Here is an 11,425-nt window from a genome sequence, read left to right on the forward strand (position 1 = left end):
AAAGTCATGTAGCCTACAGGTGGACATCGCGCCTGAGCAGCTAAACAGCATGCGTGGCAGATGTGCTGCTAGGACTGGTGGATGTTGAAGCAACACAGCTCCTGTGAGCGGATCAAAGAAGATGATGCTGTGATTTTCAGTTTGGTTTGTGTACTTGCCGCCATGGCTTAGGGATTAAAGCGCCTGTCTAGTAAACAGGAGATCCCCGGTTCGAATCCGGGTGGTGGCTTTTTTTGCGGATTTTTTCGTCTGGTCGGGCAAAGCAAATGATTTGTATAGACCCTTGCGCGTACAACCATAGTATGAACCTTTTTGGGGCTTTGTATCATAACATAGAGCAGCGCTTTGCAAGTACAGTGGTGCTCAATGAAATCCAATCAAGTGAGTCGGTACGCGCCGGGCACTGTGCAGTCCCAGACCTGCAAACACTGGGCTGTGAATGGTGCAGGACCCAAGCCTGACTCACACACGACCGGGTTTCATTGAGCAGCACTGTACATGTGCAACTGTGTACATGGCTGGTGAAATATAGCGGCCGCAAACTGAAATACGACCCCTGTATTTTTTTTAACGTTCGAATGCTGTGGAGCTGAAACGACTCCTAGGCTGAGTCCATTCATCGGAAACTTCTGAGGAGTAGGTTGTGTACTTAGTAAAAAAATAAAAATAAAAATACAGCAATTTATAGAGCTACAGCAAAAGCAAAGATTGCTGTATTTTGACATTTTTCCATTATTCCCTGTACTTACCCATGATGAGAAGGGAGCGAAAACGTTCGGTACCGAATTGGCTTACTTGACTGTGTGGATTGCGTCGGTGCTGTCACCTTTTCTTTCGAAATTATATACGCCTCCAATTTTTTTTCCTTACAATAATAATAATGACAGTTCGCATATCACTCATTGCATGAGGTCAACGCATCTGTTGACAATGTCGAGCCAAGCAGCTCTATCAGAAGTAGATTGCACAGAATCCAGAAGCGAGAGATAAATGCATTGTAAGTCTACCGAACAAATTACACCAAATTTCTGCTTTTACAGTACACAGGTGGTGTACATTACTGCACGACAGTATGGCGATTGCAACGAAACTGTGCTTCTTGTCCATCAAAAATTGATGGAATTTTATCCGGGTTTTGTTTGTCCCGGCCACAGCTCTCAAATCTTAGGAATTTCCGTTGTGCGTAACCTCTCTCTACCCTCTTTGGAGCAGTTTACCATCGATCATACACATTTTTATGCCATTGTTTTGTTTTCAGTTTGCCGCACAGTTCATGTGTGCGCCGCCATGGCTTAGGGGTTAAAGCGCCTGTCTAGTAAACAGGAGATCCCCGGTTCGAATCCGGGTGGTGGCTTTTTTTTCCCTGGTCCCCCTCCCCCCCCCCCCCCCCCCGTGTTCAACTGCAGTTATCCATCTATCTTGAAACCTTCGGGTTCTCATTCTCATTGCACGTTTTTTCTTCTATTTTTCTGTGTCTGTGTTACCCAGGATGTGTTTGCAGACTATACTTTGACCTGGAGTACGCCAAGGAACACAACGGTGGACATGACCCTGATCTATGCACAGCGTTGTTTGTAAAGGTACATACATGATTATGTTACGTGACTGTAGAAATCTGAAAGTGGCACTTTACGTTATGGCGGGAGAGCCACAGTAAAGGAGCTATGAACCGAGACCTCTGGTCGGCTGAGCTTAAAGGGGAAGTTAAGGCAAAAATTAAAATTTCACCAGTTGTAGTCTTCGGGGTGCTGAGTCGAATGGTCTTGGTCCGAGGAAGCTGAGACGCTCCCTTCCTACTTGAATCCCAATCGAACTCGCGCACTTCCACCGAAACTGGGTGACTGTGCCCTACGAGATGGGGATTTGTATGCAAAATGTCACTAAAAGCGCCATTTCGTTCTTATAAAAGCACGGATGACCGCGATTGGCCCATATGTTGTAGTCTTTTGGACGCTGAGTCGACTGGTTTTGGTCCGAAAAGGCTGCGATGCAGCGTTCCGCCTTTATTCCCAATCGAACATGGTTGAACAAGCGGTCACGTGCTCCTGCGTACGCCAGTCACCTGGTCACCGTGCCTGCAGGGTACAACTTACTAGCCTGTTTGACCTTTTTTGGGTGCAGTCCTGTCACTCGAGTTGAACTCGAGTTGAACCTTGGTGTGAAAGTTGTCACCTGCTGGCGTGGTGACCAGGTGATTTGGGCACCCAGGAGCACGTGACCACTTGTTCAACCATGTTCGATTGGGAATAAAGGAGGAACGCTGCATCGCAGCCTTTTCGGACCAAAACCAGTCAACTCAGCGTCCAAAAGACTACAACATATGGGCCAATCGCGGTCATCCGTGCTTTTATAAGAACGAAATGGCGCTTTTAGTGACATTTTGCATACAAATCCCCATCTCGTAGGGCGCAGTCACCCAGTTTCGGTGGAAGTGCGCGAGTTCGATTGGGATTCAAGTAGGAAGGGAGCGTCTCAGCTTCCTCGGACCAAGACCATTCGACTCAGCACCCCGAAGACTACAACTGGTGAAATTTTAATTTTTGCCTTAACTTCCCCTTTAATGGGCCCCACCACCACACTCCATTATTCACCCCAGTGTCTGGAGATATGTGGATTTTGTAGAGAGAAAAAAAGAAAAACAAGGAGAGAAAATCTAGTACACTTACCCGTAGTGCTGGCTGCCTCTCAGAGTCACGAGCACATATTGAAACAAAAAAATGGCAAGTTGGCAATACGCATGGCGACGTGTTACAGGGTCTGTCCAGCTGCTGGATGGCTGCCTCTGAGAGTCACGAGAAGATATTGAAACAGACAATGGCGAATTGGCAATACGCATGGCGACGTGTTACAGGGTCTGTCCAGCTGCTGGATGGCTGCCTCTGAGAGTCACGAGCAAATATTGAAACAGACAATGGCAAATTGGCAATACGCATGGCGACGTGTTACAGCGTCTGTCCAGCTGCTGGATGGCTGCCTCTGAGAGTCACGAGCAAATATTGAAACAGACAATGGCAAATTGGCAATACGCATGGCGACGTGTTACAGGGTCTGTCCAGCTGCTGGATGGCTGCCTCCGTCACTGCGAGAGCGGCAGGTGTTCAGACATCACCGCAGGGTCTGAGGTTGCGGGCACCGCAAATACGCATGATGCTCGACCCCTGGAGAGCGAAAACTGAGGCGGTACCTAGCCCAGGCCATGACTACGCTTTGTGGCTCGCCAGTCTTCTCAGCTGTCGAGTTGGCGATGTGTTTGTAGAGGGTGGAGCAGTGCTGACCCATGCCCGTCAGAGTCAAACGGTGGGATGAATAGCGGATTTTTGTTACCCTGTTCTAGCGCCTCCCACCGTATTGAATCGAAAAACGGATGAGTTCGTATTGCAACCTGTGCGTCTGCTGTGCATCCCAGACGCTTCTCCACTGGTGTGATGTCTCTCACCTCGTTGTGCCATAAGGATGGAATCCTTTCATCAGTGGGCCTGAGAACGATCGCCTGAGAATGGTGACCTTGTCCGTGTACTCCTTATCAAAGTCACCAGCGTCTGACTTAGAGTCAACCGGTGGGATGAATGACGGACTGATATCACGCGATTCTAGCGCCTCCCACTGTATTGAATCGAAAAACGGATGAGTTCGTATTGCAACCTGCGCCCCAGCCGTGCATCCCAGACGCTGCTTCACAGGTTTTTGCATGAAACTCAGTAACACACTTTGGCCATGTTTGCTACAGGTGGTGTCTGAGAATTTTACGGGCTGGACTTTGATGTTCCGCAAGATCACGGCTTTCGTTGAGCCTCTAAAGGGCTGTTGCTAGGTAGTCGGGATGGCAGCCAATTATAGCGGAGGTGACTGCCATCACGAAACCTGCCTTTCGTGAGGGTGAATCCGTGCTGTTTCAGAGGCCTGCGTGTAAGCCAACTGCTTGAACCTTTCTCCGCGGCGAGCTTCACATTGCGCTGCGTCTCCGGATCAAGGGCAGATGTAGTGTTAACGGCTTCCGTACGACTTGCGTCTCTGGTCCTGGCTAGGGCGTCTCGTTTCGGTTTCTGACAATAGATGCTGCATTACCCGAATCATGCTCCTGCTGGACCACAAGCTGAGACAGTGGGCTAGCAATGTTCTTCGAAGAGGTGTGCCGCAAGAAAGGCGACCTCATCTGTGAACTCCTTATCAAAGTTACAAGTGTCTGACTTAGAGTCAAACTGTGGGATGAATGGTGGGTTTTTATCACCCAATTCTAGCGCCTTACACCGTATTGAATCGAAAAACGGATGAGTTCGTATTGCAACCTGTGCGTCTGCTGTGCATCCCAGACGCTTCTCCACTGGTGTGATGTCTCTCACCTTGTTGTGCCGTCAAGATGGAATCCTTTCATCAATGGGCCTGAGAACGATGACCTTATCCGTGAACTCCTTATCAAAGTTTGATGTGTCTGTTTTCGAGTCAAACGGTGGGATGATGGGCGGATTGATATCGCCCAATTCTAGCGCCTCCCACCGTATTGACTCGAAAAACGGATGCTTTCATAGTGCAACCTGTGCGTCCCAGACGCTTCTCCGCTGGTGTGATGTCTCTCACCTTGTTGTACCGTGAAGATGGAATCCTTTCATCGATAGACCTGTGAACTGTGACATTGTCTGTTAACTCCTTATCAAAGTTAGAAGTGTCTGTCTTCGAGTCAAACGGTGGGATGAACGGCGGATTGATATCGCCCAATTCTAGCGCCTCCCACCGTATTGACTCGAAAAACGGATGCGTTCATAGTGCAACCTGTGCGTCTGCTGTGCATCCCTGACGCTTCTCCACTGGTGTGATGTCTCTCACCTTGTTGTGCCGTCAAGATGGAATCCTTTCATCAATGGGCCTGAGAACGATGACCTTGTCCGTGAACTCCTTATCAAAGTTTGATGTGTCTGTTTTCGAGTCAAACGGTGCGATGAGCGGCGGATTGATATCGCCCAATTCTAGCGCCTCCCACCGTATTGACTCGAAAAACGGATGCGTTCATAGTGCAACCTGTGCGTCTGCTGTGCATCCCAGACGCTTCTCCGCTGGTGTGATGTCTCTCACCTCGTTGTACCGTGAAGATGGAATCCTTTCATCGATGGGCCTGAGAATGGTGACCTTGTCCGTGTACTCCTTATCAAAGTTACTAGTGTCTGACTTAGAGTCAAACTGTGGGATGAAGGGCGGATTGATATCGCCCAATTCTAGCGCCTCCCACCGTATTGACTCGAAAAACGGATGCGTTCATAGTGCAACCTGTGCGTCTGCTGTGCATCCCAGACGCTTCTCCGCTGGTGTGATGTCTCTCACCTCGTTGTACCGTGAAGATGGAATCCTTTCATCGATGGGCCTGAGAATGGTGACCTTGTCCGTGTACTCCTTATCAAAGTTACTAGTGTCTGACTTAGAGTCAAACTGTGGGATGAATGACGGATTGATATTACCCGATTCTAGCGCCTCACACTGTATTGAATCGAAAAACGGATGCGTTCGTATTGCAACATGTGCGTCTGCCGTGTATCCCAGACGCTGCGTCACAGGTTTTTGCATGAAACTCAGTAACATGCTTTCGCCTTGTTTGCTACAGGTGGTGTCTGAGAATTTTACGGGCTGGACTTAGATGTTCCCCAAGATCATGGCTTTCATGAGCCTCTAAAGGGCTGTTGCTAGGTAGTCGGGATGGCAGCCAATTATAGCGTAGGTGACTGCCATCACGAAACTCACCTTTCGTGAGGGTGAATCCGTGCTGTTTCTGAGGCCTGCATGTAAACCAACTGCTGGAACCTGTCTCCGCGGCGAGCTTGACATTGCGCTGCTTCTCCGGATCAAGGGCAGATGTAGTGTTAAGGGCCTCCGCACGAGTGGCGTCTCTGGTCCTGGCGAGGGCATCTCGTTTTCGGCTTCTGACAATAGATGCTGCGTCACCCGAATCATGCTCCTGTTACGCCACACGGTGAGACAGTGGGGTAGCAATGTCCTTCGAGGAGGTGTGCTGGGAAGCGGAGGAACTGGACACAACCAAACCAAGGCCTCCCGAAGCGACTTGGTGAACCAAGCAAATCCCGCTCTTGGGAGTTGACAGTACGGCCAAGAAGGGCAGGGATGAAGCTGGATGAGGACTGGAAAACTAAAAGGTAGCTTACCTTTCTGATTGGGCAGAGGAATCCTACCAATCAGCACGGGGCTGGGGGTGGGAGGTGGGGTTGGGTATTATCATGTACTTCTCATTCTAGTTCGCCATGTGCAAACTGATGGTGGTGGTGGGAGGGAGAGCTCTGTGCCAGACTGTAAATGTGCAGCTTACTAAGAGAGCATGTGTGGGCAGGCGCCATGAGTACATAACCCTTCAAGAGTGTGCAGCTCGACTATGGGTGCTGTCCCAACAGAATTTAAAGTTGACGTCATTTTTATGATGCAATGCACACTGCACAGGGATTATCAGACGAATCCGGAAGCTGTGGTGGACCAAAGCCCATCTGATCCTGTACAAATTATTGGAAAGAAAAACGTGTGATGCGTTGACACCCGTACACATGTTGTAAATCACTGGTGCAAGGAGCATTGCATCATAAATAGTGACGTCAACTTGAGATTCTGTCGGGACAGCAGGGTATGTGGGAGTTGCACACTCTTGGGGGTCATGTACTCTTGGCAGACGTGTATTGACTGCCTTTTTGCCCGGCGCGCATTTACCGCCATATGAGTCGGCCATAGTGAGCTGTAGTGCAGTCCTCAATTCCATTTCCTCAAGTCCGACCGACCGCTTCCAGATATGATTTTCGGCGAGACTTTGGAAAACGCTGTGCCGTTGCAGAGTAGAGAGGTTAAGATGCACGTTATTTCCGACGTGACGCGCAACTTCACGCCAATTTTGGCGTAAAACTCCAAATTTCGACGTGAGCTGCAGGTCACTTGCGTTGTTTTTCGATGCGCGAGCCTAATAACGCGAGCTGAACTTTCGCGTCACGTCAGCAATAACGTGCATCTTAACCTCTGTGTTAATATTGATGCAACGGCCTTGTGGATTTCCCAGTTCGTGGCTAGGTAATGTAGGCTGCCCCTCGCGCCCGCCAGAGCCCGTGTGCCGAGTTGAATACTCTGGGATTATGAACTCTTGATCTAGTTGATACAGTCAGTGATACCTCCACTCGAAACCTGGTCTCTTTGCTGCATACGTCACTGGAAGGGTTCACCTAATTTTTGGGTATGGCCCTTCATCAGGTTGAAAAAAAAGACCAGAATAAGTACAATGAAACCTGTCTACGGCAACCCCTCGAGGGACCTTCGAATTGTGGTAGCAGTGTATAGGTGGTCTCCTTATCCAGGGCCATTTGACTGAGACATAACTAACTCCCTTGGTCATAGTTCTGGTGGTCCTCTGGGGAAGGTGGCGCCTTTTTTAAACTCTTTATTCTCACGATGGCCCCATCGCCAATAAGAGACGCCTTATCAGAGTGGTCGCCTTCACAGGTTTTACTGTACTCTGATTAGATCCTGGTGATGTGTCGTGCCCAACAATTTGGTGAGCACTCCAAGTGAACTACAGGAAAACCTGTCAAGGTGACCACTCAGATAAGGCGACCACCTGCCACAGAGGACCATTACTAGTAAATGTATCGAAATAATTTGGCTCGCTCAGGCTTTCACAAAAACAGCAATTCAACTCGTATTTAGGGCGTGTGACGCCTTCGGGTACTATTTTTTGGACCCCACCAGTCAAAGTGACTGGTATGTACGCTGGTACGCGCTTGAAACTCGCTGAGAATTCCAACATGTTGGAATTTCCATTTCGACGCGTTTCCGTATGCATGGTGCCCCGAAAGCCAGCAAAAATACGCACGAACGCCTGTTTTCATGCATACACGCGCCAGTTGTGAACACAGCTTTATATTCGAGTGCAACATAGTCGGGGAAACACGGTACATGTACATTATATGTACTGCAACAAAACAAAACAAAAAGCCACCACCCGGATTCGAACCGGGGATCTCCTGTTTACTAGACAGGCGCTTTAACCCCTAAGCCATGGGGGCACACATGTGTCATTCAGCAGGCTATGGAAGGTAAAAACTCTCTCTCTCTCTCTCTCTCTCTCTCTGTGTCTCTCTCTGTGTCTCTCTCTCTATCTCTCTGTGTGTGTGTGTGTCTCTCTCTCTCGCTCTCTTTCTCTCTCTCTCTCTCTCTCTCTCTCTCTCTCTCTCTCTCGCTCTCTTTCTCTCTCGCTCTCTCTCTCTCTCTCTCTCTCTCTCTCTCTCTCCTGCACCTGTATGGCTAGCTAGTTTACTCAGTAACTGGATGTTCACATACCGGTATGCTCACGCAACGTGTTGCCACACACGCGCGCACACACACATTATGTGCACGCAACGCACATGCACACTGACACGTATGGGCGTGCACCAGTCTGCACACTCACATCCTGCCGTGGCCGCCTGTGGTGTTGTCCTATACAGGTGGTGTGTTTCTATCTGCATCAAGAATACAGCATAGAGTGTTCGCCTGAGCGAGTGCTAGACCTGGATTCCAGGTAAGACAATCTACCATCGAACAGCTATATTCCGTGCAACCTACAGTGCATTTCGAAAATAAAGAGATTCAAGACCATTGTGGGAAGAAGCTGTTTGCACACTTCCATATCACATGGACTCTGTGACTACTTCGGGCTTCACCTGCCAGGGCTGCCAGTTTTGAGCAGTTTTCATGTGTGTGCTTTAGAAGGCAAAAGCTCGCTCTGTCGCTTTGCATTCCCGCAACAAAGGCTGCTTATGTTTAGCAGGTGATCCGTTACTGAACGAGTACCTGTAGTTGTGTACGACGGAACAGAACAGGGATATTAGCTGGCTTGTCCAGTCGTACAGTTCGATGCACGGTTTGAGTGGGTTGCTGCGTTATTGATCCAGCTATGTACTTTTTACGTAAGGAGTGCAAGCTGAAATGGATTTCCATGGAAATAAAAGTTTGTGATGGACTGTGTATCTCTGTTCGATACGATTACTAGCTGTGTGCTAGTTGTTGGTCGCTACCACTTGGATGCACTGGGCTAAATCTGCCTGTTCTCTTAGTTTCTTTTTTGCCTGTCTCATTCTGAGGAGCTCCGCTCTTGTCGGTGTCTCATGTGTGTGTGTGTGTGTGTGTGTGTGTGTGCGCGTGTGTGTGTGTGTGTGTGTGTTTGTATGCGTGCGTGCATGCGTGCGTGCGTACATGTATGGATGTGCATATGGGGTAATACCTGCATTCGTTTGTTCGACCTGCTTAGCACAGAAAAGAAGTTCTCCCGTCATCTCATCTTCCACTTGGACAGCTGTTGTTTCCAGAATAACATTGAGGCAGGTCTGTATTGGCAGCTTACTATACAATGTATTACAGGTGACTTGACGCAATCTTCCTCAGCGAAGGCGAGCACCTCCCTATCCAGGTCGCATGTTTCCGTCTCCCAACCGCTCCGAGTCAAGTTGCTGTGAATTTCATATTCATGACACTCGGTTACTCTGTTTGGCCATGTTGTGCAAGGGGAAGAGGCTCGGGAGGAGGGAGAGCGTAGGATTCTTTTTCTGCCGTGTGCTGCAACAAGCCGCATAACTGTTATACCCCTGTAGTAAACACGCGGAAAACACTGACTGGTTGCCACTGATATAGACCGTATATTCTGTAGGTTGCAGATCTCCTGGTGGAGAACTGCCCCCATGTGCCATGGGACAGAAAAACTGGCATAGCCTTGTCAACAGATGTGTTAGCCTTGGTAGCGATGAACTGGTTCTGAACTTTTCCTCCTGCAGATTTTCCAATAATGTGTGTGTGTGTGTGTGTGTGTGTGTGTGTGTGTGTGTGTGTGTGTGTGTGTGTGTGTGTGTGTGGGTGCAAGCGCGCATGCGTGTGTGTGCATGTGTATGTTTGCATGCGCATTCATGTGTGTTTCCTTGTGTACCCACAGGTCGATTTGTTCAGTATGTATGTGGTGATCTTTGGAAACATATCAAGTCAAGTCAGTCGATAAGTACTGATCTGTCGGGTACGACCTTGAGCAGCGTGACTGATACTGCTGCTATGCCACTGTACTCCTGCGTTCATGTAGTGTTGAAAGAGAAGTATGTGTGTGTATGTCTGTCTGTCTGTCTGTCGTCTGTGTGTGTCTGTGTCTGTGCCCACTTGCCTGTTTGTATGCACGCACATGTGTAGAGAATCACCTCCTGAAAGCAAAATCTGTGGACAGCCAGAGCACTGGAGACACTGTCAGACCTGATTTGATACAGCAATAAAATATGGGTAGCACTCATAAAATTGTGTGTTGTATTTCCCCAGGGTTGTTTCTAATCTATCTCAGGGGCGTCGCACGCAGTACGGTCACTACGGTATTGACCGTACCACTATTTGACCGAAGTACCCAGTGAATCAATCAAAAGAGTGCACTTACTTGGGCTCTAAATTTCCAAAATTTTCGGCACAGCCATCCCTCCGCCACGAGTAAAACATATTGTACTTCAGATGGCTGGCCGTACCACACTAAAATACTTTCCGACGCCCCTGAGATTCTGATCTTTACATTGTCTAGCTAGTCCTCTATTTGACCAGTGCCCACTACCGCAGTAAAGACAGCTTCCTTGCAAATAAGGTAGAGCAAGGTGCTCTTCTCTGATCTTATTCTTACCCGATCGTACGTGTTCCAGTCGACCCCGCTAACACCTGTCCTCGTCTGTTCTCTCTTTTCAGCGGAGAGTCTTCAGCAACTCGTCATCAAGAAAGCGGATGGAAGCGAAGGTCTGTTTTGTGACCAAGGTGAGAAGCTCACCCGGATGCTACTGTCGCCACCCTGTTTGCGCAAATCAGGAAGTCTTAGCGTCTAGGGAGACCACACCCACGACTGTAATGTGATATTCTTCCCCCCTCCCGGTCTGCCTGTTACGATCACCCTTGAGGCAGGGCCGACTTTTGCAGTGCTGCTCAATGAAATCTGGTCGAGCGAGTCAATGCCACGCCGGGCACTGTACTGCCATAGGCAGGAGCAGGAGGGAGGAAATGGTTGCTTTTCAAATGTCAACGAAATAATGCCTTTTGTCTGCTCTCTCTCTCTCTCTCTCTCTCTCTCTCTCTCTCTCTCTCTCTCTCTCTCTCTCACTCTCTCTCTTTCTCTCTCTCTCTCACTCTCTCTCTCTCTTTCACTTTCTTGCTCTCCCACACACACACACATGCACGCGCACACACTCTCGTTCTTGCTACATGTATGTGCAGGTGTGTACACACGCAATCGCAATTTTCGTCTCCTCGGTTCCAGCAAGCTGGGGAAGAGTGCATATCTAAACGTTGCCGCAATGAACCGTTTCATGGTGAGTGGGAAATGTTTTTTGTGCTTTTTGTTACAAACAGAAATAGAAGGAGAGAGAGAGAGAGAGAGTGTGTGTGTGTGTGTGTGTGTGTGTGTGTGTGT

The 11,425-nt window shown here is 48.9% G+C and overlaps 1 protein-coding gene and 3 non-coding genes across 4 annotated transcripts in view; 3 read left to right on the forward strand and 1 right to left on the reverse strand.

The window, feature by feature from the left end:
• LOC135830031 (DNA-directed primase/polymerase protein-like) overlaps nucleotides 1-11,425 on the forward strand; it is a 28,865-nt gene that overhangs the window by 6,081 nt on the left and 11,359 nt on the right. Inside the window, exons 6-11 of the mRNA XM_065342417.1 lie at nucleotides 1,489-1,580; nucleotides 8,457-8,530; nucleotides 9,260-9,333; nucleotides 9,935-10,012; nucleotides 10,711-10,776; nucleotides 11,230-11,324. Coding sequence (XP_065198489.1) covers nucleotides 1,489-1,580; nucleotides 8,457-8,530; nucleotides 9,260-9,333; nucleotides 9,935-10,012; nucleotides 10,711-10,776; nucleotides 11,230-11,324 — 479 coding nt within the window. The remainder of the gene's footprint in view (nucleotides 1-1,488; nucleotides 1,581-8,456; nucleotides 8,531-9,259; nucleotides 9,334-9,934; nucleotides 10,013-10,710; nucleotides 10,777-11,229; nucleotides 11,325-11,425) is intronic.
• On the forward strand, nucleotides 157-229 carry Trnat-agu (transfer RNA threonine (anticodon AGU)). Its single transcript has one exon. It is a non-coding gene; the product is annotated as a tRNA-Thr (tRNA).
• Nucleotides 1,282-1,354, forward strand: Trnat-agu (transfer RNA threonine (anticodon AGU)). Its single transcript has one exon. It is a non-coding gene; the product is annotated as a tRNA-Thr (tRNA).
• Trnat-agu (transfer RNA threonine (anticodon AGU)) lies at nucleotides 7,964-8,036 on the reverse strand. Its single transcript has one exon. It is a non-coding gene; the product is annotated as a tRNA-Thr (tRNA).

This window comes from Sycon ciliatum, chromosome 13 (assembly GCF_964019385.1).
Source record: "Sycon ciliatum chromosome 13, ocSycCili1.1, whole genome shotgun sequence".
Classification (NCBI taxonomy): Eukaryota; Metazoa; Porifera; class Calcarea; order Leucosolenida; family Sycettidae; genus Sycon; species Sycon ciliatum.